This window comes from Ranitomeya imitator, chromosome 2 (assembly GCF_032444005.1).
Source record: "Ranitomeya imitator isolate aRanImi1 chromosome 2, aRanImi1.pri, whole genome shotgun sequence".
Taxonomy (NCBI): Eukaryota; Metazoa; Chordata; class Amphibia; order Anura; family Dendrobatidae; genus Ranitomeya; species Ranitomeya imitator.
Window position 1 is genome coordinate 374,499,816 of NC_091283.1, and position 27,707 is coordinate 374,527,522.

General features: G+C 45.4%; 1 protein-coding gene across 1 annotated transcript in view; it reads right to left on the reverse strand.

The window, feature by feature from the left end:
* Positions 1-27,707, reverse strand: part of LOC138664007 (zinc finger protein 436-like) — a 55,827-nt gene that overhangs the window by 17,410 nt on the left and 10,710 nt on the right. Inside the window, exons 6-10 of the mRNA XM_069750402.1 lie at positions 4,449-4,598; positions 4,140-4,319; positions 3,934-4,057; positions 3,756-3,850; positions 3,495-3,585 (exon numbers count right to left, since the gene is read on the reverse strand). Of these exons, the coding sequence (XP_069606503.1) occupies positions 3,495-3,585; positions 3,756-3,850; positions 3,934-4,057; positions 4,140-4,319; positions 4,449-4,598 (640 nt within the window). The remainder of the gene's footprint in view (positions 1-3,494; positions 3,586-3,755; positions 3,851-3,933; positions 4,058-4,139; positions 4,320-4,448; positions 4,599-27,707) is intronic.

Genomic DNA, 27,707 nt, shown 5'->3' on the forward strand with positions numbered 1-27,707 from the left:
GACTCAAGGAGAAGTCATTATTATGGGGGACTTCAACTACCCTGAAATAGATTGGGGAACAGAAACCTGCAGTTCCAGCAAAGGTGATCGGTTTTTGACAACTGTGAGAGACAATTACCTTTCACAGCTGGTTCAGGACCCAACAAGAAGGGGGGCACTGCTAGACCTAATATTAACCAACAGGCCAGACCGCATAGCAAATATAAGGGTTGGGGGTTACTTGGGAAATAGCGATCACAAAATAATAAGCTTTCATGTATCCTTTAAAAAGATGTGTAATAGAGGGGTTACAAGGACACTAAACTTCAGGAGGGCAAATTTCCAACGGATGAGAGAGAATCTTGGTGCAATTAAATGGGACGATATCCTGAGACACAAAAATACACAAAGAAAATGGGAGACATTTATTAGCATCCTGGATAGGACCTGTGCACAGTATATACCGTATGGGAATAAACATACTAGAAATAGGAGGAAACTGATATGGCTAAATAGAGCTGTAAGGGGCGCAATAAGTGACAAAAAGAAAGCATTTAGAGAATTAAAAGAAGTAGGTAGTGAGGAGGCATTAAATAAATATAAAAAATTAAATAAACTCTGTAAAAAGCAAATCAAGGCAGCAAAGATTGAGACAGAGAGACTCATTGCCAGAGAGAGTAAAAATAATCCCAAAATATTCTTTAACTACATAAATAGTAAGAAACTAAAAAATGATAGTGTTGGCCCCCTTAAAAATAGTCTGGGTGAAATGGTGGATGAGGATGAGGAAAAAGCCAATATGCTAAATGACTTTTTTTCATCAGTATTTACACAAGAAAATCCCATGGCAGACAAAATGACTAGTGATAAAAATTCCCCATTAAATGTCACCTGCTTAACCCAGCAGGAAGTGCGGCGGCGTCTAAAAATCACTAAAATTGACAAATCTCCGGGCCCGGATGGGATACACCCTCGAGTACTGTAGGAATTAAGTACAGTCATTGATAGACCATTATTTTTAATCTTTAAAGACTCCATAATAACAGGGTCTGTACCACAGGACTGGCGTATAGCAAATGTGGTGCCAATATTCAAAAAGGGAACAAAAACTGAACTCGGAAACTATAGGCCAGTAAGCTTAACCTCTACTGTGGGTAAAATCCTGGAGGGCATTCTAAGGGATGCTATACTGGAGTATCTGAAGAGGAATAACCTCATGACCCAGTATCAGCACGGGTTTAGTAGGGACCGTTCATGTCAGACTAATTTGATCAGTTTCTATGAAGAGGTAAGTTCCGGACTGGTCCAAGGGAACCCAGTAGATGTAGTGTATATGGACTTTTCAAAAGCTTTTGATACGGTGCCACACAAAAGGTTGATACATAAAATGAGAATAATGGGAATAGGGGAAAATATGTGTAAGTGGGTTGAGAGCTGGCTCAGGGATAGGAAACAAAGGGTGGTTATTAATGGAGCACACTCGGACTGGGTAGCGGTTAGCAGTGGGGTACCACAGGGGTCAGTATTGGGCCCTCTTCTTTTTAACATATTTATTAATGACCTTGTAGGGGGCATTCAGAGTAAAATTTCAATATTTGCAGATGACACTAAACTCTGCAGGGTAATCAATACAGAGGAGGACAATTTTATATTACAGGATGATTTATGTAAACTAGAAGCTTGGGCTGATAAATGGCAAATGAGCTTTAATGGGGATAAATGTAAGGTCATGCACTTGGGTAGAAGTAATAAGATGTATAATTATGTGCTTAATTCTAAAACTCTGGGCAAAACCGTCAATGAAAAAGACCTGGGTGTGTGGGTGGATGACAAACTCATATTTAGTGGCCAGTGTTAGGCAGCTGCTACAAAGGCAAATAAAATAATGGGATGCATTAAAAGAGGCATAGATGCTCATGAGGAGAACATAATTTTACCTCTATGCAAGTCACTTGTTCGACCACACTTAGAATACTGTGCACAGTTCTGGTCTCCGGTGTATAAGAAAGACATAGCTGAACTGGAGCGGGTGCAGAGAAGAGCGACCAAGGTTATTAGAGGACTGGGGGGTCTGCAATACCAAGATAGGTTATAACTCTTGGGGCTATTTAGTTTGGAAAAACGAAGACTAAGGGGTGATCTTATGTTAATGTATAAATATATGAGGGGACAGTACAAAGACCTTTCTGATGATCTTTTTAATCATAGACCTGAAACAGGGACAAGGGGGCATCCTCTACGTTTGGAGGAAAAAAGGTTTAAGCATAATAACAGACGCGGATTCTTTACTGTAAGAGCAGTGAGACTATGGAACTCTCTGCCGTATGATGTTGTAATGAGTGATTCATTACTTAAATTTAAGAGGGGACTGGATACATTTCTGGAAAAGTATAATGTTACAGGGTATATACACTAGATTCCTTGATAGGGCGTTGATCCAGGGAACTAGTCTGATTACCGTATGTGGAGTCGGGAAGGAATTTTTTTCCCCAAGGTGGAGCTTACTCTTTGCCACATGGTTTTTTTTTTGCCTTCCTCTGGATCAACATGTTAGGGCAAGTTAGGTTAGGCTATGGGTTGAAGTAGATGGACTTAAAGTCTTCCTTCAACCTTAATAACTATGTAACTATGTAACTATATAGTGCACTAAATCAGAGATGCACTCATTTACGATGGACCATTGGGGCTAGAAAAAGTATTAGCGCTCCCCATTTTAGGAGTAATTTTAATTCCTTAGGATTAACAACATCATGAAATTCATGACATGGAGTACTTAGAGTTATCAACCACCCACAACTTAGAGATATATCATGGCATAAGAGTAATGTGTTTTAGTGTAGTTTATCGTGAGCCTCTTTAAAGTTAGACAAATCTTTTCTCACAAAAACTGAAAAGTCAGGATAACGGGAAACTCTGCTATTATTGTAAGAAATTCACATTTGGCCAAGATTACAAATTATTACATTTAATTTATGATTAGTGATGAGCGAATATACTCATTACTCGAGATTTCTTGAGCACGCTCGGGTGTCCTACGAGTATTTGTTAGTGCTCGGAGATTTCGTTTTTATTGCCGCAGCTGAATATTTTACATCTGTTAGCCAGCTTGATTACATGTGGGAATTCCCTAGCAACCAGGCAACCCCCACATGTACTTATGCTGGCTAACAGATGTAAATCATTCAGCTGCGGCGATGAAAACTAAATCTCCGAGCACTAAAAAATACTTGGAGGACACCCGAGCATGCTCGGGAAATCTCGAGTAACGAGTATATTCGCTCATCACTATTTACTATACTAAGAAGAGGGAATTTTTATTTTCTGGCCTTGCATATTTGTCATATAAATGCTCAAACTATTTGAGACAGTTTTTTGGTGGAGAAGCATGTAGTGTTATAGTGGCAGAATTGTGACCTTTAATTGTGATATGGTAGGACTACACCACCGATAAAGGAGTGACAGCCAGTGACTGAGGAGAATCTGTGACTTCTCTACATTTAGTGGTTACTACTCACCTGGGTAGCCATATGTAGGAATCTCCTCTTTACACCACTCGTAAACCCTCAAATATGTCCCTGTAGTATTAATTTTGGTCAGATCTTCACCCTGAAACAAAGATTGTAAAAGTCACAGACAGATGGAGAAGTCACATCTATGATCAGCTCTAATCCTGACATCTCCACCGTTCTAATTACACAACTATAAACATGTAATTCTGGTGGATAAAACAAGACTGAGCATAAGACCTTCACAGCCGTCACAGGATCTCCACCTACCTGATGATCCTGAGGAACACTGAAATTTTCTTGTTTATAGTCTTGTGGAAGAAGATGGGGACATCTCTCTGGTGTTGTCCTCTTACTGGAAAGAACTGGAGGAAACACATACAGGGACTGAATTCATTCATTAGATACAGATAATTATAGGCTGAGTGTATTTAGTCCTGTCTATTACCTGGTGATGTGAAGGGCTGGGGAACCTCCATCATGACGTCCTTGTACGAATCTTTGTTTCCTTCTAAATACTCCCACTCCTCCACGGAGAAATAGATGGTTACATCCTGACACCTTATAGGAACCTGACACATACAATGATACTGTCATCCCCTGATCCCTTCATAATGTTATTATATAACTTCTCCACATTCCCAGCAGTGTCACCTCTCCAGTCAGCAGCTCAATCATCTTGTTGTTGAGTTCTTGGATCTTCTGGTCATTGATGTCCTCATGTATCAGGGGGTGAAGTGGAGGCCACGTGATTGGGCTCAGGGGTCTTCCCCATCCCTCAGACACAGGGGCCTGACAGCGCTCACTAGAGGTCTTCTTCACTACTGTGTAATCCTGGTTATGGAGAGACACATTAATAAATCTCACTACAGACATTTCCAGAGTCCTCACCTCTCCAGTTCTGTCCATCTGTAATTCCCATAGATAAGAGTAATGTAATGTGACATCATTAGAATCTCTCACCTCTCCAGTAAGCTGGAAGAGGATCTCAAGGGTGAGGTGTAATATCCTCTCCACCATCTTCCCCTTGTCCATATCCATCCTTGATGGGTCAATTAGGAAAATTTCCTTATATAGAAGATCTCCACTGAGAAGACCTACTACTGCAGTGACCTAAATGGGAAGAAGATCATAAAGATCTCATGTAATAACAAAATTACAGGAGATAATAACAGGAACATATGAGGAGATAGAAAGTGTAGAGGTTGTATTCTCAGATTGTATAAACTAGAATGTCATAAACATCACCCACTTGCTGCACTCGCGATATTGATGTGATTATAAAGGGAGACTTCACTTTTCACAATCAATTGTCCATTCAGCCACCACAAAAGGCTGAAAATGAGCTAAGCGCACCTCATAGTCATCTCACACAGCCACACCACACTTCTCACAGTCACAACTGGCCGTTTCAATAGGCTACCAAGACACCTGGGTGTCACACTAGCTCACATGCACAGCTAACTTTTTTGAAAGCCCCCAATAGGTACTCCTTGCACTTTGCCATACACCAGGTAAAAAAAAAACAAGCTACACTTTTCCTCTTTGTTGTGGGTACGTTTAGAACAGCAAGGAACAAACTTATTAAACTTTAGATGTAATATATAAAAAATAAAGTATGGTACTAATCAGGAAATTATAGGCCAGTAAGCTTAACCTCTACTGTGGGTAAAATCCTGGAGGGCATTCTAAGGGATGATATACTGGAGTATCTGAAGAGGAATAACCTCATGACCCAGTATCAGCACGGGTTTACTAGGGACCATTCCTGTCAGACTAATCTGATCAGCTTCTATGAAGAGATAAGTTCCGGACTGGACCAAGGGAACCCAGTGGACGTAGTGTATATGGACTTTTCAAAAGCTTTTGATACGGTGCCACACAAAAGGTTGATACATAAAATGAGAATAAAGGGGATAGGGGAAAATATGTGTAAGTGGGTTAAGAGCTGGCTCAGGGATAGGAAACAAAGGGTGGTTATTAATGGAGCACACTGGGTCGCGGTTAGCAGTGGGGTACCACAGGAGTCAGTATTGGGCCCTCTTCTTTTTAACATATTTATTAACGACCTTGTAGGGGGCATTCAGAGCAGAATTTCAATATTTGCAGATGACACTAAACTCTGCAGGGTAATCAATACAGAGGAGGACAATTTTATATTACAGGATGATTTATGTAAACTAGAAGCTTGGGCTGATAAATGGCAAATGAGCTTTAATGGGGATAAATGTAAGGTCATGCACTTGGGTAGAAGTAATAAGATGTATGACTATGTGCTTAATTCTAAAACTCTGGGCAAAACCGTCAATGAAAAAGACCTGGGTGTATGGGTGGATGACAAACTCATGTTCAGTGGCCAGTGTTAGGCAGCTGCTACAAAGGCAAATAAAATAATGGGATGCATTAAAAGAGGCATAGATGCTCATGAGGAGAACATAATTTTACCTCTATACAGGTCTCCATTGTATAAGAAAGACAAAGCTGAACTAGAGCGGGTGCAGAGAAGAGCGACTAAGGTTATTAGAGGACTGGGGGGTCTGCAAGACCAAGATAGGTTGCTACACTTGGGGCTATTTAGTTTGGAAAAAACGAAGGCTAAGGGGTGATCTTATTTTAATGTATAAATATATGAGGGGACAGTACAAAGACCTTTCTGATGATCTTTTTAATCATAGACCTAAGACAAGGACAAGGGGGCATCCTCTACGTCTGGAGGAAACAAGGTTTAAGCATAATAACAGACGCGGATTCTATACAGTAAGAGCAGTGAGACTATGGAACTCTCTTCCGTATGATGTTGTAATGAGTGATTCATTCATAAAATTTAAGAGGGGACTGGATGCCTTTCTTGAAAAGTATAATGTTGCAGGGTATATATACTAGATTCCTTGATAGGGCGTTGATCCAGGGAACTAGTCTGATTGCCGTATGTGGAGTCGGGAAGGAATTTTTTTCCCCAAAGTGGAGCTTACTCTTTGACACATGGCTTTTTTTGCCTTTCTCTGGATCAACATGTTAGGGCATGTTAGGTTAGGCTATGGGTTTAACTAGATGGACTTAAAGTCTTCCTTCAACCTTAATAACTATGTTACTATGTTACTAAATAAGTGACATAATATTTCCACACAAGGAAAAACAGTACAAAAAGAAATGGGTTAAATAAAGAAACATTTTTATTGTTTCAGATCTTCACCCTGGAACAAATATTGTAAAAGTCACAGACAGATGGAGAAGGCCCATCTATGATCAGCTCTAATCCTGCCATCTCCACTGTTCTCATTACACAAGTATAAAACAAATAATACTGGTGGATAAAAATAGATTTTTTTACTTATTATAAAATCTGTTTCTCGCAGTCTTTATTGGGGCACAATCATGGGATAGTCTGCTGCCACTTTCAGGCCATGTGCACACGTTCAGGATTTTTTTATAAAAACGCGGAAAAAACGCTTACATATGCCTCCTATTAATTACAGTGTATTCCGCATTTCTAGTGCAAATGTTGCTTTTTTTCCACGAAAAAAATCGCATTGCGGAAAAAAAAGCAACATGTTCATTAAAAATGCGGAATTGCGGGAATTCCGCACACCTAGGAGTGCATTGATCTGCTTACTTTCCGCATGGGGCTGTGCACACCATGCGGGAAGTAAGCAGATTATGTGCGGTTGGTACCCAGGGTGGAGGAGAGGAGACTCTCCTCCACGGACTGGGCACCATATAATTAGTAAAAAAAAAAAGAATTACAATAAAAAATAGTGATATACTTACCCTCTGATGGCCCCGGTGTCTTCCCGCCTCTCTGCGCTGCATGCTGCCGCTTCTGTTCCTATAGATGGTCTGTGTGAAGGACCTACGATGATGTCGCGGTCCTGTGATTGGTCGCTCGACAGCTCACGTGACCGCGACGTCATCGAAAGTCCTGCACACACACACCATCTATAGGAATGGACGCCGCTGAGGAGATCGGCTGTCTACAGGGTGAGTATAACCATTTTTTTAATTTTTTTAATTATTTTTAAACATTCTATTTTTTACTATAGATGCGGCATAGGCTGCATCTATAGTAAAAAGTTGGTCACACTTGTCAAACACTATGTTTGACAAGTGTGACCAACCTGTCAGTTTTCCAAGCGATGCTACAGATCGCTTGGAAAACTTTAGCATTCTACAAGCTAATTACGCTTGCAAAATGCTAAGAAAAACGCGAAAAAAACGCAAAAGAAAAAATGCGGATTTCTTGCAGAAAATTTCCGGTTTTCTTCAGTAAATTTCTGCAAGAAATCCGGACGTGTGCACATACCCTCAAGCTGACACAATTATTGCATTTAAATAAAATTGTCTCCACCCCAGCAGACTATACCTCGCCTGCTGGAGCCAGGCTTCCTCAGTTTTGTGAGAAAGCAGTAGGAGGTGACAAGAAAAGAATTAAGGCAAGAAGAAACATCACTGTACTCCCAGCCAGGCAACCAAGAGGAGGAGCTGTGTCCCCCAATGAAGACCACGAGAAACAGGTTTTAAAGCAAGTAAAAAAATCTTTTTTTCTTGTTCATCTTATTGGAGGACACAGAATCATGGGACGTCCTAAAGTGGTCACTAGCGAAATAGTATTAAATATCATACCGTTACCACCTAGTCTTCTGCTGTAACTCAAGCGGAAGTCTGGTCTACTGACCTGCCTGCAGTATGGCTACGTTCACATTTGCGTTGTGCGCCGCTGCGTAGGCGACGCAACGCACAACGCAAATAAAAACGCACCAAAACGCATGCAAAAACGCTGCGTTTTGCGACGCATGCGTCGTTTTTTGCCGAAATCTGGACGCAAGAAAAATACAACTTGTTGCGTTTTCTTGGTCCGACGCTTGCGGCAAAAAAGACGCATGCGTCGCACAACGCAACAAACAAAAACGCATGCGTCCCCCATGTTAAATATAGGGGCGCATGACGCATGCGTCGCAGCTGCGTCGCCCGACGCAAACTAGCATAACGCTAGTGTGAACGTAGCCTATCTTCCTACAAAGACTTGCATCTGCCGAGGCAAAAGTGTGCACACTGTAAAACTTAGAAAATGTATGCACCGATGCCCAAGTAGCTGCTTTACAAACTGCAATGCCGATGCCTGATGGCAAACTGCTCAGGAACCTCTTACATCTCGCATGGATCGCGCCTTAATTCTAAACGGGGCCACCCTGGCCTTAGACTTATACCCCTAGATAATAGCTATCTTGATCCAACGGGCAATGGTTGCTTTAGGTTTCTTCTAAAACGACCCCTACAAGGGCTCTGTGGTATAACAAACAAAGTATTAAAACTAGCTATGACCGAACATGCTTGGATAATGTCTTATCCAAGCACACTCAGGTGCAGGTGTTATCCGAATGTCTGGGAGTGCTAGCATATTATGTTCGAGTCTCTGTGGCTGCATGATTTGCAGCTGTTAGACAGCCTCAACACATGTGGGAATTGCCTGTTTGTTATATACGAGCACGCCCAGATGTTCGATAAGATTTTATCTGAGCACTTCCGCTCATCATTAAATCAGAACGACTAAATGAGGCGGTGGCCAATAACTAATACCTTACGGCTCTGACAGTGTTCAACCTGTGCAGAGCCTTCTCAATAGGATGAGATAGTGTGGGACAAAAGGAAGATAAAATTACCGTATATACTCGAGTATAAGCCGAGATTTTCAGCCCAAATTTTTGGGCTGAAAGTGCCCCTCTCGGCTTATACTCGAGTCAAGGTGGGTGGCAGGGTCGGCGGGTGAGGGCGCTGAGGCATACTTACCTAGTCCTGGCGATCCTGGCGCTCCCCCTGCCGTCCCACGGTCTTCTGTGCTGCAGCGTCTTCCCCTCTTCAGCGGTCATGTAAGACCGCTCATTAAAAAAATGAATAGGCGGCTCCACCTCCCATAGGGGTGGAGCCGCGTATTCATTTCTCTAATCAGCGGTGGCGGTGACCGCTGATAGAGAAAGAGGCTGCGGCACCGAAGACCAGGCAGAGGGAGCGTCAGGATCGCTGGGACTAGGTAAGTATTTTATATTCACCTGTCCGCGTTCCAGCCGCCGGGCGTCGCTCCATCTTCCCGGCGCCTCCATCTTCCCGGCGTCTGCGCTCTGACTGTTCAGGTCAGAGGGCGCGATGACGCATATAGTGTGCGCGGCGCCCTCTGCCTGAACAGTCAGAGCAGAGACGCCGGGAAGATGGAGGCGCCGGGACCGGACGCTGGGAGCTGCAAGCAAGAGAGGTGAGTATGTGTTTTTTTTTTTTTATTGCAGCAGCAGCGACAATGGCAGAGCATCTATGGAGAAATATGAACGGTGCAGAGCACTATATGGGGCACAGCTATGGGGCACAATGAACGGTGCAGAGCACTGTATATGGGGCACAGCTATGGGGCACAATGAACGGTGCCGAGCACTGTATATGGGGCACAGCTATGGGGCACAATGAATGGTGCAGAGCACTGTATATGGGGCACAGCTATGGGGCACAATGAACGGTGCAGAGCACTGTATATGGGGCACAGCTATGGGGCACATTGAACGGTGCAGAGCACTGTATATGGGGCACAGCTATGGGGCACAATGAACGGTGCAGAGCACTGTATATGGGGCACAGCTATGGGGCACAATGAACGGTGCAGAGCACTGTATATGGGGCACAGCTATGGGGCACAATGAACGGTGCAGAACACTGTATATGGGGCACAGCTATGGGGCACAATGAACGCTGCAGAGCATTGTATATGGGACACAGATATGGGGCAATAATGAACGGTGCCGAGCACAGTATGGGGCACAGATATGGGACAAAATGAACGGTGCAGAGCATTGTATATGGGGCACAGATATGGGGCAATAATGAACGGTGCCGAGCACAGTATGGGGCACAGATATGGGACAAAATGAACGGTGCCGAGCACAGTATGGGGCACAGCTATGGGACAAAATGAACGGTGCCGAGCACAGTATGGGGCACAGCTATGGGACAATAATGAACGGTGCAGAGTATTGTATATGGGGCACAGATATGGGGCAATAATGAACGGTGCCGAGCACAGTATGGGGCACAGCTATGGGACAAAATGAACGGTGCAGAGCACTATACGGGGCACAGCTATGGGACAAAATGAACGGTGCAGAGCACTATATGGGGCACAGCTATGGGGAAATATGAACGGTGCAGAGCACTATATGGCACAGCTATGGGGAAATAATGATCTATTTTTATTTTTGAAATTCACCGGTAAATGCTGCATTTCCACCCTAGGCTTATACTCGAGTCAATAAGTTTTCCCAGTTTTTTGTGGCAAAATTAGGTGGGTCGGCTTATACTCGGGTCGGCTTATACTCGAGTATATACGGTATATCTTCATTAAATGTGAAAATTTGATTCCACCTTTGGGAGAAAAGAAGGAATTGGCCTCAACAGTGTCTGATCCTGATGAAGAATAAGGTAAGGGGCACAACAAGACAAAGCAGCAAGCTCCAAGACCCTCCTAAGTGATGGCTATAAGGAAAGCTATAAGCTATAAGAAAGAAAAAGTATACAGATTTCTCTGATAGGCTTAAAGGGCAGAGAACTTTTCAGAATATTTTCCCAGGCTCGAGTTCATATGAGGACATTCAGCAGAGGGCACATCACCGCAACTCGAGGTAACTACAGGTCATTCACCTACATTCCATTCATTCGCCGGGTTTTTACAGGCAGGGGCGGCTGCATTAGCAGGCTTCTGCTTGTAAAATTAATTAACCCTTTCAGATGGATTTACAGCGTGAGATGAGACTGATCGTCGGAAGGTATGGAATATTGTTGTTTGCTTTGTTTACATTTCTTTCAGGTGACAAGGGTCTTCAGGTGGATTACCAGTATAATAAAATATTACAACAACCTGTGTATTTATTTCATTAAAATACTTTGTAATAATGTGCGTTTTTTTTAACCATTTCATACTATTGGATTAATAATGGATAGGTGTCATAATTGACGCCTCTTCATTATTAATCTGGCTTAATGTCACCTTACAATAGCAAGGTGACATTAACCCTTCATTATCCCATATCCCACCACTACACGGAAATGGGAAGAGAGTGGCCAAGTGCCAGAATAGGCACATCTTCCAGATGTGCCTTTTTTGGGGTGGCTGGGGGCAGACGTTTTTAGCCAGGGGGAAGCCAATAACCATGGACCCTCTCCAGGCTATTAATATCTGCCCTTAGTCACTGGCTTTACCACTCTGCGGAGAAAATTGCACAGGAGCCCACGCCAATTTTTTCCGCGATTTAACCCTTTAATTTAATAGCTAGAGCGCCCAAATTTTGCACATACACACTACTAACATTAGTAGTGTGAAATATGGAAAAAAAAGAGGGATTTTTGGTTCTTACCGTAAAATCTTTTTCTTGGAACCTTCATTGGGGGACACAGGTAACCAGGGGTGTATGCTGCTGGCACTAGGAGGTTGACACTATGCAAATAAAGAAGAAGTAACTCCTCCCCGGCAGTATACACCCTCCGACAGGCACCAGGCAACTCAGTTGGTGCAAAAGCAGTAGTAGGAACAGGTAATATAAAACTCAACCTATGTACCAACCCACAACAACGGCACGTTGGCCAACACGGTACAACTTCAAGGGAGGGTGCTGTGTCCCCCAATGAAGGCTCCAAGAAAGAGATTTTACAGTAAGAACCAAAAATCCCTCTTTCTTTCTCGCCTCATTGGGGGACACAGGTAACCATGGGACGTCCAAAAGCAGTCCCTAGGGCGGGATATTCTGCAGAAAAAGAGGAGTTAGGTCGGGCGGTCAGAAACCGCCGCCTCCAGTATCCTCCTACCCAGGCTTGCATCCAGAAGCCTGAGTATGCACCTTGTAGAATTTGACAAAGGTGTGAATGGATGACCACGCTGCGGTCTTGCAAACCTGCGAGGCTGAAGCTTGGTGACGAACTGCCCAAGAAGCTCCCACAGCCCGGGTAGAGTGAGCCCTCACTCCCGACGGAGGCCGTTAGTCTTGAACACGGTATGCCTCCAGAACCGCCGAACGGATCCAACAAGCAATTGTGGACTTGGTGGCGGGGAGCCCCTTTCACCACCCTTCCGAGACGATGAACAGAGAATCGGCCTGACGAAAAGAGGCAGTTCTGGCAAGATAAATTCGGATAGCCCTGACCACATCCAACTTGTAAAGAGATTTCTCCAAGGGATGAACCGGGGAAGGGCACAAGGAAGGGAGGACAATGTCCTCATTGATGTGAAAAGTCGAAACCACCTTTGGTAGAAAGGAAGGAACCGGACGAAGAACCACTTTGTCCTGATGCAGGACTAGAAAGGGAGAACGACAGGATAAGGCCGCCAGCTCCGACACTCTTCTAATGGAGGTGATGGCGACCAGAAAGACCACCTTCCAGGATAGATACGAGAAGGAAATGTCCTGAATCGGTTCAAAGGGCGCACGCTGGAGGGCGTCCAAAACGAGGCTGAGGTCCCAAGGCTCGACAGGAGGATGATAAGGGGGAGCTATATGAGCGACCCCCTGGATGAAGGTCCGCACCTGAGGCAGGGAGACCAGGTCTCTTTGAAAAAGAACGGACAGAGCGGAAATCTGACCCTTCAAGGTGCTAATGGAAAGACCCGAATCTAGACCCGCTTGAAGGAAACTGAGAAGAGATGGAAGGGAAAAGGTCATAGGAAACAGATTGTTGTCCTGACACCACCGGAAAAAGGCCTTCCAACACCTGTCATAAATACGCGAGGAAGCCGGTTTTCTCGCCCTTAACATAGTCTGGATGACACTATGAGAAAAACCCGCGTCCTTCAGGACCGCGGCCTCAACGGCCATACCGTTAAATTCAGAGACCGAGAATTCGGGTGGAAGAGGGGCCCCTGCAAAAGAAGGTCCGGACGATCCGGAAGCCTCCACGGAACGTCCGATAGCATGTTCACCAGTTCCGCATACCAGGCCCTGCGAGGCCAATCTGGAGCTACTAAGAGTACGGGGACCCCTTCTGTCTTGATCTTTTTTACGACCCTTGGGATCAAGGGGAGGGGTGGGAACAGATAGGGCATCTGGAACTGAGTCCACGGGATCACGAGTGCGTCGCATCGGCCATCGGATCCCGAGATCTAGAGACGTACTGGGGAACCTTGTGGTTTGCCCGGGAGGCCATCAAGTCGACGTCTGGGACGCCCCACCGCTAGCAAATCTGGCTGAAGATTGAGGGGAGAAGAGACCACTCGCCCCTGAGAAAGTGGGTTTTACAATTGTTCACCCCTGGGAAGTGGACGGCTGACAGAGAGGAACGTGATCCTCGCCCAACGCAGAATTTTTGCCACTTCCGCCATGACTTGAAGACACAAAAGAGAATAGTAAAACCAAAAACACTCAGTTTGAAAAAATGTTGCAGTAATCCGCAAGTGCTAGTAAAAGATGTAAAAAACAGGGTATTTGGTTGATACGTTTTTTGCAAAAAATGTATACTAAGCTGCTCTACCAATCTTCACGGTATACCCTTATCAGAGCAGTCCTAACTAATGTATGCAATCCCTATCTGATGTATTTAAAAACCTGATCATCTGTATATAACCTGTGTGAACAGGGTTCAGAGAGGAAAAATCCATGTGTGCATACAGGGTAGAACAGCTTTTGTGCAGATAGCCCAAGAGGAGTGGTGGAACTCCCCAGTCTTGTAGACACAAGAGAACAATTATGGAAACAGGAACACATGGGCTACTTGCACAGTGAACAAGTCTGTATGATCATGTTCACACACCACCAAGAAACCTGAAGACACAAAAGAGAATAGTAAAACCAAAAACACTCAGTTTGAAAAAATGTTGCAGTAATCCGCAAGTGCTAGTAAAAGATGTAAAAAACAGGGTATTTGGTTGATACGTTTTTTGCAAAAAATGTATACTAAGCTGCTCTACCAATCTTCACGGTATACCCTTATCAGAGCAGTCCTAACTAATGTATGCAATCCCTATCTGATGTATTTAAAAACCTGATCATCTGTATATAACCTGTGTGAACAGGGTTCAGAGAGGAAAAATCCATGTGTGCATACAGGGTAGAACAGCTTTTGTGCAGATAGCCCAAGAGGAGTGGTGGAACTCCCCAGTCTTGTAGACACAAGAGAACAATTATGGAAACAGGAACACATGGGCTACTTGCACAGTGAACAAGTCTGTATGATCATGTTCACACACCACCAAGAAACCTGAAGACACAAAAGAGAATAGTAAAACCAAAAACACTCAGTTTGAAAAAATGTTGCAGTAATCCGCAAGTGCTAGTAAAAGATGTAAAAAACAGGGTATTTGGTTGATACGTTTTTTGCAAAAAATGTATACTAAGCTGCTCTACCAATCTTCACGGTATACCCTTATCAGAGCAGTCCTAACTAATGTATGCAATCCCTATCTGATGTATTTAAAAACCTGATCATCTGTATATAACCTGTGTGAACAGGGTTCAGAGAGGAAAAATCCATGTGTGCATACAGGGTAGAACAGCTTTTGTGCAGATAGCCCAAGAGGAGTGGTGGAACTCCCCAGTCTTGTAGACACAAGAGAACAATTATGGAAACAGGAACACATGGGCTACTTGCACAGTGAACAAGTCTGTATGATCATGTTCACACACCACCAAGAAACCTGAAGACACAAAAGAGAATAGTAAAACCAAAAACACTCAGTTTGAAAAAATGTTGCAGTAATCCGCAAGTGCTAGTAAAAGATGTAAAAAACAGGGTATTTGGTTGATACGTTTTTTGCAAAAAATGTATACTAAGCTGCTCTACCAATCTTCACGGTATACCCTTATCAGAGCAGTCCTAACTAATGTATGCAATCCCTATCTGATGTATTTAAAAACCTGATCATCTGTATATAACCTGTGTGAACAGGGTTCAGAGAGGAAAAATCCATGTGTGCATACAGGGTAGAACAGCTTTTGTGCAGATAGCCCAAGAGGAGTGGTGGAACTCCCCAGTCTTGTAGACACAAGAGAACAATTATGGAAACAGGAACACATGGGCTACTTGCACAGTGAACAAGTCTGTATGATCATGTTCACACACCACCAAGAAACCTGAAGACACAAAAGAGAATAGTAAAACCAAAAACACTCAGTTTGAAAAAATGTTGCAGTAATCCGCAAGTGCTAGTAAAAGATGTAAAAAACAGGGTATTTGGTTGATACGTTTTTTGCAAAAAATGTATACTAAGCTGCTCTACCAATCTTCACGGTATACCCTTATCAGAGCAGTCCTAACTAATGTATGCAATCCCTATCTGATGTATTTAAAAACCTGATCATCTGTATATAACCTGTGTGAACAGGGTTCAGAGAGGAAAAATCCATGTGTGCATACAGGGTAGAACAGCTTTTGTGCAGATAGCCCAAGAGGAGTGGTGGAACTCCCCAGTCTTGTAGACACAAGAGAACAATTATGGAAACAGGAACACATGGGCTACTTGCACAGTGAACAAGTCTGTATGATCATGTTCACACACCACCAAGAAACCTGAAGACACAAAAGAGAATAGTAAAACCAAAAACACTCAGTTTGAAAAAATGTTGCAGTAATCCGCAAGTGCTAGTAAAAGATGTAAAAAACAGGGTATTTGGTTGATACGTTTTTTGCAAAAAATGTATACTAAGCTGCTCTACCAATCTTCACGGTATACCCTTATCAGAGCAGTCCTAACTAATGTATGCAATCCCTATCTGATGTATTTAAAAACCTGATCATCTGTATATAACCTGTGTGAACAGGGTTCAGAGAGGAAAAATCCATGTGTGCATACAGGGTAGAACAGCTTTTGTGCAGATAGCCCAAGAGGAGTGGTGGAACTCCCCAGTCTTGTAGACACAAGAGAACAATTATGGAAACAGGAACACATGGGCTACTTGCACAGTGAACAAGTCTGTATGATCATGTTCACACACCACCAAGAAACCTGAAGACACAAAAGAGAATAGTAAAACCAAAAACACTCAGTTTGAAAAAATGTTGCAGTAATCCGCAAGTGCTAGTAAAAGATGTAAAAAACAGGGTATTTGGTTGATACGTTTTTTGCAAAAAATGTATACTAAGCTGCTCTACCAATCTTCACGGTATACCCTTATCAGAGCAGTCCTAACTAATGTATGCAATCCCTATCTGATGTATTTAAAAACCTGATCATCTGTATATAAACTGTGTGAACAGGGTTCAGAGAGGAAAAATCCATGTGTGCATACAGGGTAGAACAGCTTTTGTGCAGATAGCCCAAGAGGAGTGGTGGAACTCCCCAGTCTTGTAGACACAAGAGAACAATTATGGAAACAGGAACACATGGGCTACTTGCACAGTGAACAAGTCTGTATGATCATGTTCACACACCACCAAGAAACCTGAAGACACAAAAGAGAATAGTAAAACCAAAAACACTCAGTTTGAAAAAATGTTGCAGTAATCCGCAAGTGCTAGTAAAAGATGTAAAAAACAGGGTATTTGGTTGATACGGCAAGTAGCCCATGTTTTCCTGTTTCCGCCATGACTTGTGCGCTGCGAGTCCCTCCCTGATGGTTTATGTAAGCCACGGCCGTGGCGTTGTCCGACTAAGTGCGGACCGGTTTCCCTGAAAGGAGAGACTCCCAGCGGATGAGGGCTAGGAAGATGGCTCTGATTTCCAAGAGGTTGATAGGGAGGCGCACCTCCTGAGCAGACCAGCGGCCCTGGGCCGTGAGGTGGAGAAAAACTGCTCCCCAACCTTGGAGACTGGCGTCAGTGGAGATCACCTGCCAGCGGGGAGGGAGAAATGACCTTCCGCACAGAATGGAGGTGGACAGCGTCCACCAAGAGAGAGACTGTTTCACTCTGGGGGAGAGGCGAAACGGGTGATCCAGGGTAAGTGGATTCCTGTCCCAGGCCGACAAAAGGGCCAGCTGGAGGGGACGAGAGTGGAACTGGGCATAGAGGACCGCTTCCATGGAGGCGACCATCTTTCCCAAAACCCTCATGGCAAGGCGGAGAGACGGAGGATTCGGGCTCTTTAGTGCCCTGACTCCCCGACAAAGAGAAAGGAACTTCTCTTTGGGAAGAAAGACCTGAGCCTGAGAGGTGTCGAATTCCATGCCCAGAAACTCCAGCCACTGAGATGGAATCAGGGAAGACTTCTGGTAATTGATTATCCAGCCGAGGCGAAGAAGCGTGTCCAGAGTAAGCTGGAGGCTCTGGCTGCAATGCCGACGGGACAGACCCTTGATCAAGAGGTCGTCGAGGTACGGGATTACCAGAATTCCCTTTGAACGTAGGATGGCCATGACAGCTGCCATGACCTTCGTAAAGACCCTGGGCACAGACGCCAGACCGAAAGGGAGGGCCGTGAACTGATAGTGATGACCCTGGATCGCGAACCGGAGGAATCTCTGATGTCGTACGCAAATAGGGACGTGAAGGTACGCATCTCGGATATCTACGGAACACAGAAACTCTCTCGGTTCCATGGACGCGATCACCGAGCGTAGAGATTCCATCCTGCAACACCGAATCAGGAGATGGCGGTTCAGCCGCTTGAGATCCAAAATTGGACAGAGAGAACCGTCCTTTTTTGGAACCACAAACAGGTTTGAGTAAAAACCAAAAAAACCGCACGCGATGAGGCACCGGAGCTACGAATCCTGAGGTGAGGAGCGACTCGACGGCCTGGAGAAGTCCTGAAAGGTGGGAGGGCTGTTTGGGAGGACGAGAGAGCAGGAAACATCTTCCTGGGGACGAAGAAAATTCTATCTTGTAGCCCGAAGTGACGATCTACCTGACCCAGGCGTCGTCGACTACCGATAGCCACACCTCTGAAAACAGGAGAAGTCGGCCTCCCACCCTGGAGGGATTTCCAGGTGGGGGCGACCCGTCATTTATTAGAGGATATGTGGCCCCGAGATCCAGATGGTCTTGCGGGGTGGCTCTTAGCTCTCCAGCACGGTGGAGACCTGAAAGAAGGATTTCTTCTGTCTCCTTGCGAGGAAGAATGGTTCTGGTTGGGGTTTCCTGAGGAGGCGAAGGACCGAAAGGGATGAAAGGACTGAGGGCCCCTCCAATTGAAGGGACGTTTCGGCTTGGATTGGGGTAAGGAGGTACTCTTACCACCCGTAGCATCCGAGATCATTTGATCCAGCTACGTGCCAAAGAGTCTAGAACCCTGGAAGGGCAGACAAGTGAGAGATTTTTCTAGAAGCGGGGTCAGCGTTCCACGCCTTTAGCCAGAGAATCCGGCGAATAGCCACAATGTTGCTGTTAGCCCTGGTGGAGCAGGCCGCTGCATCAAGGGAGGCATTCATGAGGTATTTTCCCGCAAGAGAAATCTGATCCGCTAAATCAGACAGTTTCTCAGCAGGAGCAGAGGCCAAAATGCCCCTGCGCAGGGTTTTGGCCCAGGCTGACACAGCCTTGGCTACCCAGGACGAGGCGAAACTAGGGCAGAGGAAGGCTCCGGAAGCCTCAAATGCCGATTTTGCTAATGCCTCGATTTGCCTGTCCATGGGGTCCTTAAGGGAAGCCGCGTCCGGGATAGACAGAACCGTCTGCGAGGATAGCCTGGAGACGGGCGGGTCGACCTTAGGAGACTCGGACCATTTGGAGACAAGGTCGGAGTGAAAACACGTCTAGCCGTTTCCTGCCAGCGAAACGCTTACCAGGGTTTTTCCAGTGTGTAGAGGTCGTGTTATCAAACTCCCTGTGATTAGGAAAAAACCTAGAAGGATGTTTAATTCGTTTAAACGCAACGGAGACGTCCTGAGAGCTCGCTTCATCCTCCTTAAGATCAAGCGTCTGAATGATAGCCAAAATAAGGCTATCAACCATCTCCTGCGTTTCGGAAGTCTGATCTGCATCAGAGTCAGATTCCGACTGAGAGGATAGATCAGACCCGACGTCCGCCTTCGAGGAGGGGGAACAGGCAGATAGGGGAATCCCGTCCAGGGAACTGGAAGAGGATTTAGATAAGGTCCTTTTTCTGTCTCTTTTGTCCGGTCTGCCTCTGTGAGGGTCTAGGACAGGTGCGAGCGATTCGCCGTGTGAGGCGTTCGTGGCACTGGTGGCATTAGAGAGAAGCAGGATACGTTCGAGTGCCTGGACCAGGGACTGAGACACCTTAGTCAGGTCGGAAACTGATTGAGACATAGCAACAGCCCACTCCGGGGGAGGGGGGTGCACTCATCCCGGGACCTAGGAGCTTCCTGAGGGACGGACATGGTGGGAGGAACGCAGAATGGGCAGAAGGGTGAAGGCTGACCTGAGGCCCACTTTTTCTTACAGTGAGTGCAGGCGTAATGGATGGCCGTAGTGGCAAAGGCCGGGGTGGGATTGGACATAGGTGGATATTACCTTGTCCTGGAGCGGAGAAGTACTGCCAGGAGGAGTTGAGCCCGAGAGAGCAGTAGCGCTGAGCTCGCCGAAAAAACAGCGGCAGCCGCAGGTGCCTGTGTTCCTCCGAAAATCCTCTGTCCCACGCGGTGAGCAGACTCCGACAGGGAGCAGGAAGCGGTAAAAAGAGCGCTGAGACAGCGCAACGCTGTGGGCGGGCACAAGCGCTGAAGGGGGAAGCAGAAGAAACGCCCCCAACAGCGTGGAAAGATTCCCGGCCGCAATAATGCCGGCTGCCACCAGAGGGTGCTCAAGCGCCAAAAGGTGAAGAAAAGTCGGGAGGAAAAAAAAAAAACTCCTGGCTGCAATAATGCCAACCGCCACCAGAGGGAGCTCATGCGCCAAAAAAGGAGAAAAGCCGGGAAGACAGAGAAAAAAAAAATGGTGTGCGCGCCTGCAAGCTTAAATAAAAAGGAGGGAAAGAATGCCGGCGTTATGTGAAGCCTTTTCCCGCGGTTTAGCGCGTCCCAGCGCCTGAAAATGTTAAATAAAAAATAATAAATCTTAAAAAGTAAAATTTAAGTCCGTATGAACTTGCATTGGAAGTTAGTGAACTTAGAAACCTGTTGTTTCTTCCAATGCAAGTTCATACGGACTTAAATTTTACTTTTTAAGATTTATTATTTTTTATTTAACCCCTTTCTGACATCGGACGTACTATCCCGTCGAGGTGGGGTGGGCCCCCATGACCACGGACGGGATAGTACGTCCAGCGCGATCGGCGGCGCTCACGGGGGGAGCGCCGCCGATCGCGGGCGGGTGTCAGCTGTTTATCGCAGCTGACATCCGGCACTATGTGCCAGGAGCGGTCACGGACCGCTCCCGGCACATTAACCCCTGGCACACCGCGATCAAAGATGATCGCGATGTGCCGGCGGTATAGGGAAGCTTCCCGCAGGGAGGGGGCTCCATGCGGGCTTCCCTGAGCCCCCCGCAGCAACGCGATGTGATCGCGTTGCTGCGAGGGTCTTACCTCCCTCCCTGCTTGTTCCAGGCCCGGATCCAAGATGGCCGCGGATCCGGGTCCTGCAGGGAGGGAGGGAGCTGTTTATCGCAGCTGACATCCGGCACTATGTGCCAGGAGCGGTCACGGACCGCTCCCGGCACATTAACCCCTGGCACACCGCGATCAAAGATGATCGCGATGTGCCGGCGGTATAGGGAAGCTTCCCGCAGGGAGGGGGCTCCATGCGGGCTTCCCTGAGCCCCCCGCAGCAACGCGATGTGATCGCGTTGCTGCGAGGGTCTTACCTCCCTCCCTGCTTGTTCCAGGCCTGGATCCAAGATGGCCGCGGGTCCGGGTCCTGCAGGGAGGGAGGTGGCTTCACAGAGCCTGCTCAGAGCAGGCACTGTGAAGCCTGCACTGCTCTAAGTCAGATCAGTGATCTGACAGAGTGCTGTGCACACTGTCAGATCACTGATCTGTGATGTCCCCCCCTGGGACAATGTAAAAAAGTTAAAAAAAAAATTTTTCAAAATGTGTAAAAAAAAAAAAAAAAAAATTCCTAAATAATGAAAAAAAAAAATAAAATATTATTCCCCTAAATACATTTCTTTATCTAAATAAAAAAAAAACAATAAAAGTACACATATTTAGTATCGCCGCGTCCGTAACAGCCCGACCTATAAAACTGGCCCACTAGTTAACCCCTTCAGTAAACACCGTAAGAAAAAAAAAACGAGGCAAAAAACAACGCTTTATTATCATACCGCCGAACAAAAAGTGGAATAACACGCGATCAAAAAGACAGATATAAATAACCATGATACCGCTGAAAGCGTCATCTTGTCCCGCAAAAAACGAGCCGCCATACAGCATCATCAGCAAAAAAAAAAAAAAAATTATAGTCCTGAGAATAAAGCGATGCAAAAATAATTATTTTTTCTATAAAATAGTTTTTATCGTATAAAAGCGCCAAAACATAAAAACATGATATAAATGAGGTATCGTTGTAATCGTACTGACCCGAAGAATAAAACTGATTTATCAATTTTACCAAACGCGTAACGGTATAAACGCCTCCCCCAAAAGAAATTCATGAATAGCTGGTTTTTGGTCATTCTGCCTCACAAAAATCGGAATAAAAAGCGATCAAAAAATGTAACGTGCCCGAAAATGTTACCAATAAAAACGTCAACTCGTCCCGCAAAAAACAAGACCTCACATGACTCTGTGAACCAAAATATGGAAAAATTATAGCTCTCAAAATGTGGTAACGCAAAAAATTTTTTTTGCAATAAAAAGCGTCTTTCAGTGTGTGACGGCTGCCAATCATAAAAATCCGCTAAAAAACCCGCTATAAAAGTAAATCAAACCCCCCTTCATCACCCCTTAGTTAGTGAAAAATTAAAAAAATGTATATTTCCATTTTCCCATTAGGGCTAGGGTTAGGGCTAGGGCTAGGGTTAGGGCTAGGGTTAGGGTTTGGGCTAGGGTTAGGGCTAGGGTTAGGGTTATGGCTAGGGTTAGGGCTAGGGTTAGGGCTACAGTTAGGGTTGGGGCTAAAGTTACGGTTAGGGTTTAGATTACATTTACAGTTGGGAATAGGGTTGGGATTAGGGTTAGGGGTGTGTCAGGGTTAGAGGTGTGGTTAGGGTTACTGTTGGGATTAGGGTTAGGGGTGTGTTTGGATTAGGGTTTCAGTTATAATTGGGGGGTTTCCACTGTTTAGGCACATCAGGGGCTCTCCAAACGCGACATGGCGTCCAATCTCAATTCCAGCCAATTCTGCGTTGAAAAAGTAAAACAGTGCTTCTTCCCTTCCGAGCTCTCCCGTGTGCCCAAACAGGGGATTACCCCAACATATGGGGTATCAGTGTACTCAGGACAAATAGGACAACAACTTTTGGGGTCCAATTTCTCCTGTTACCCTTGGGAAAATACAAAACTGGGGGCTAAAAAATAATTTTTGTGGGAAAAAAAGATTTTTTATTTTCACGGCTCTGCGTTATAAACTGTAGTGAAACACTTGGGGGTTCAAAGTTCTCACAACACATCTAGATAAGTTCCATGGGGGGTCTAGTTTCCAAAATGGGGTCACTTGTGGGGGATTTCTACTGTTTAGGTACATTAGGGGTTCTGCAAACGCAATGTGACGCCTGCAGACCATTCCATCTAAGTCTGCATTCCAAATGGCACTCCTTCCCTTCCGAGCCCTCCCATGCGCCCAAACGGTGGTTCCCCCCAACATATGGGGTATCAGCGTACTCAGGACAAATTGGACAACAACTTTTGGGGTCAAATTTCTCCTCTTACCCTCGGGAAAATACAAAACTGGGGGCTAAAAAATAATTTTTGGGGGAAAGATTTTTTTTTTTCAATTTTCACGGCTCTGCGTTACAAACTGTAGTGAAACACTTGGGGGTTCAAAGCTCTCACAACACATCTAGCTGAGGTCCTTGGGGGGTCTAGTTTCCAAAATGGTGTCACTTGGGGGGGGTTTCTACTGTTTCGGTACATTAGGGGCTCTGCAAATGCAATGTGACACCTGCAGACCATTCCATCTAAGCCTGCATTCCAAATGGAGCTCCTTCCCTTCCGAGCCCTCCCATGCGCCCAAACAGTGGTTCCCCTCCACATATGGGGTATCAGCGCACTCAGGACAAATTGGACAACAAATTTTGGGGTCCAATTTCTCCTGTTACCCTCGGGAAAATACAAAACTGGGGGTTAAAAAATAATTTTTGTGGGAAAAAATTTTTGTTTTATTTTTACGGCTCTCCATTATAAACTTCTGTGAAGCCCTTGTTGGGTCAAAGTGCTCACGACACATGTAGATAAGTTCCTTAGGGGGTCTACTTTCCAAAATGGTGTCACTTGTGGGGGGTTTCTACTGTTTAGGTACATTAGGGGCTCTGCAAACGCAATGTGACACCTGCAGACCATTCCATCTAAGTCTGCATTCAAATGGCACTCCTTCCCTTCCGAACCCTCCCATGCGCCCAAACAGTGGTTCCCCCCACATATGGTGTATCATCGCACTCAGGACAAATTGGGCAACAAATTTTGGGGTCCACTTTCTCCTGTTACCCTCGGGAAAATACAAAACTGGGGGCTAAAAAAATAATTTTTGTGGGAAAAATTTTTTGTTTTATTTTTACGGCTCTGCATTATAATCTTCTGTGAAGCACTTGGTGGGTCAAAGTGCTCACCACACCTCTAGATAAGTTCCTTAGGGGGTCTACTTTCTAAAATGGTGTCACTTGTGGGGGGTTTCAATGTTTAGGCACATCAGTGGCTCTCCAAACGCAACATGGCGTCCCATCTCAATTCCTGTCAATTTTGCATTGAAAAGTCAAACGGCGCTCCTTCCCTTCCGAGCTCTCCCACCCGCCCAAACAGTGGTTTACCCCCACATATGGGGTATCAGCGTACTCAGGACAAATTGTACAACAACTTTTGGGGTCCAATTTCTTCTCTTACCCTTGGGAAAATAAAAAATTGGGGGCAGAAAGTTAATTTTTGTGAAAAAATATGATTTTTTATTTTTACGGTTCTACATTATAAACTTCTGTGAAGCACTTGGTGGGTCAAAGTGCTCACCACACCTCTAGATAAGTTCCTTAAGGGGTCTACTTTCCAAAATGGTGTCACTTGTGGGGGGTTTCAATGTTTAGGCACATCAGGGGCTCTCCAAACGAAACATGGCGTCCCATCTCAATTCCAGTCAATTTTGCATTGAAAAGTCAAATGGCGCTCCTTCGCTTCCGAGCTCTGCCATGCGCCCAAACAGTGGTTTACCCCCACATGTGGGGTATTGTCGTACTCAGGACAAATTGTACAACAATGTTTGGGGTCTATTTTCTCCTGTTACCCTTGGTAAAATTAAACAAATTGGAGCTGAATTAAATTTTTTGTGAAAAAAAGTTAAATGTTCATTTTTGTTTAAACATTCAAAAAATTCCTGTGAAGCACCAGAAGGGTTAATAAACTTCTTGAATATGGTTTTGAGCACCTTGAGGGGTGTAGTTTTTAGAATGGTGTCACACTTGGGTATTTTCTATCATATAGACCCCTCAAAATGACTTCAAATGAGATGTGGTCCCTAAAAAAAAATGGTGTTGTAGAAATGAGAAATTGCTGGTCAACTTTTAACCCTTATAACTCCCTAACAAAAAAAATTTGGGTTCCAAAATTGTGCTGATGTAAAGTAGACATGTGGGAAATGTTACTTATTAAGTATTTTGTGTGACATATCTCTGTGATTTAATTGCATAAAAATTCAAAGTTGGAAAATTGCGAAATTTTCATAATTTTCGCCAAATTTCCGTTTTTTTCACAAATAAACGCAGGTACTATCAAAGAATTTTTACCATTGTCATGAAGTACAATATGTCACGAGAAAACAATGTCAGAATCACTGGGATCCGTTGACGCGTTCCAGAGTTATAACCTCTCAAAGGGACAGTGGTCAGAATTGTAAAAATTGGCCCGGTCATTAACGTGCAAACCACCCTTGGGGGTAAAGGGGTTAATTCAGAATGTTGAGCAGAAGGCAGCATTTTCTTATTAAGGATGTCTATGTATTTTTTTGCATTAACCATACCCTCCACAATATGAAGCCTTCCAACACCATTGGCTGCCATACAGCCCCAGACCATTACTTTCATAGAATGTTTCACAGAGGAGCTCAAACACTCTGGCTTGTACTCTTCATGTGGGAACCTTCTCACATAAGACTTGCCATCATTTCCTAAAATGCAAAAAGTGCTTTCATCACTAAATAGCACTTTTTCCCACTCCTCCTTCCTCCATTTTAACTATTTCAATGCCCACAGTTTTCGCCTTTGTCTTTGTATGGCTGTCATCAATGGCTTCTTTCGGGCCTTGCACCCTCTCAATCCTGCTTCCAAACATCTCTTCCTAACAGTTGATGTTGCTACCTCAATATTGCACTTTTCTTGCCATTCTCGCAGAAGCTGAGGAGAGGTGAGCTTTCGATTGGCAAGGGATGTTCTTATCAGTACTCTATCCTCCCTTTTAGTTTACTTTCTGGGCCGACCAGATCTGGGCCTGTCCTGGGTGATTCCAAGCTGCTTATGTTTCTGCAAAATTCTTACGACTGTACTCTGATTACAGCCGACCTTCCTTGCGATCTGGGAGCCAGTATAACCCTCTCTTTATTTAGCACCACAACTCGCACACGATCCTCCGCTGGCAAAAATCTGAAGGCTCCCATCATAAAACTCTACAGTATGATTCACTAGATAGACCAACAGATACAACAAACAAACAAAGCAGCAGATGTGATGCAATGTAATGCAATGTGATTGGCTGCCATATCCCGGTTATGATGGTCACAAGAACCTCATCTGTGATTGGCTAATTTTGGATCTGAAGCTGTACATTGTTTAGTTCTGCTTTCAATTCCCATATTGTTGCAATAATTTCAGGCAAAACTGCTTCAAAAGCTAAAAATATTACAGGGAAAGAATGCAAAATTGTATTCTGAACAAAACGATATATAGTATGTCATATTAGCATCGAAAATATTCGACAGAAAACGTTTAAAACTTGAAAAATCAATTTATCCTATGCAGGACTTTTGACCACCACTGTATATATATATATATATATATATATATATATATATATATATATATATATATGTATATATATATATATATATATATATATATATATACTAGCTATTGAACCCGTTCTACGCCCGGGTGGCGAGCATTTATATTGGTATATGGTCTCCATCCTGGTATGTGCTGCTCCATCCTGCGTCCCCATCCTGTCATGTGCTGCTCCATCCTGCGTCCCCATCCTGTCATGCGCTGCTCCATCCTGCGTCCCCATCCTGTCATGCGCTGCTCCATCCTGCGTCCCCATCCTGTCATGCGCTGCTCCATCCTGCGTCCCCATCCTGTCATGTGCTGCGCCATCCTGCGTCCCCATCCTGTCATGCGCTGCTCCCATCCTGCGTCCCCATCCTGTCATGCGCTGCTCCCATCCTGCGTCCCCATCCTGTGATGCGCTGCTCCCATCCTGCGTCCCCATCCTGTCATGTGCTGCTCCATCCTGCGTCCCCATCCTGTCATGTGCTGCTCCATCCTGCGTCCCCATCCTGTCATGCGCTGCTCCATCCTGCGTCCCCATCCTGTCATGTGCTGCTCCATCCTGCGCCTCCATTCTGTCATGTGCTGCTCCCATCCTGCGTCCCCATCCTGTCATGCGCTGCTCCATCCTACGTCCCCATCCTGTCATGCGCTGCTCCCATCCTGCGTCCCCATCCTGTCATGCACTGCTCCATCCTGCGTCCCCATCCTGTCATGCGCTGCTCCCATCCTGCGTCCCCATCCTGTGATGCGCTGCTCCCATCCTGTGATGCGCTGCTCCCATCCTGCGTCCCCATCCTGTCATGTGCTGCTCCATCCTGCGTCCCCATCCTGTCATGTGCTGCTCCATCCTGCGTCCCCATCCTGTCATGTGCTGCTCCCATCCTGCGTCCCCATCCTGTCATGCGCTGCTCCCATCCTGCGTCCCCATCCTGTCATGTGCTGCTCCATCCTGCGTCCCCATCCTGTCATGTGCTGCTCCATCCTGCGTCCCCATCCTTATGTGCTGCTGCATCCTGCGTCCCCACCCTTATGTGCTGCTCCATCCTGCGTCCCCATACTGCCTCTGTCCCGCTCGGCGCCGAGTGCTGGGGGGCCTGAGCAGGCGGGGACACCGGCACGCTGTGGGGGTCAGGTGCCGGTATCGCCGCCAGCTCAGGCCCCCCAGCACTTACTATATTCACCTGTCCTGCGTTCCAGCGCTGGGCGCCGCCATCTTCCCGGTCTCCTGGCCGTGACTGTTCAGTCAGA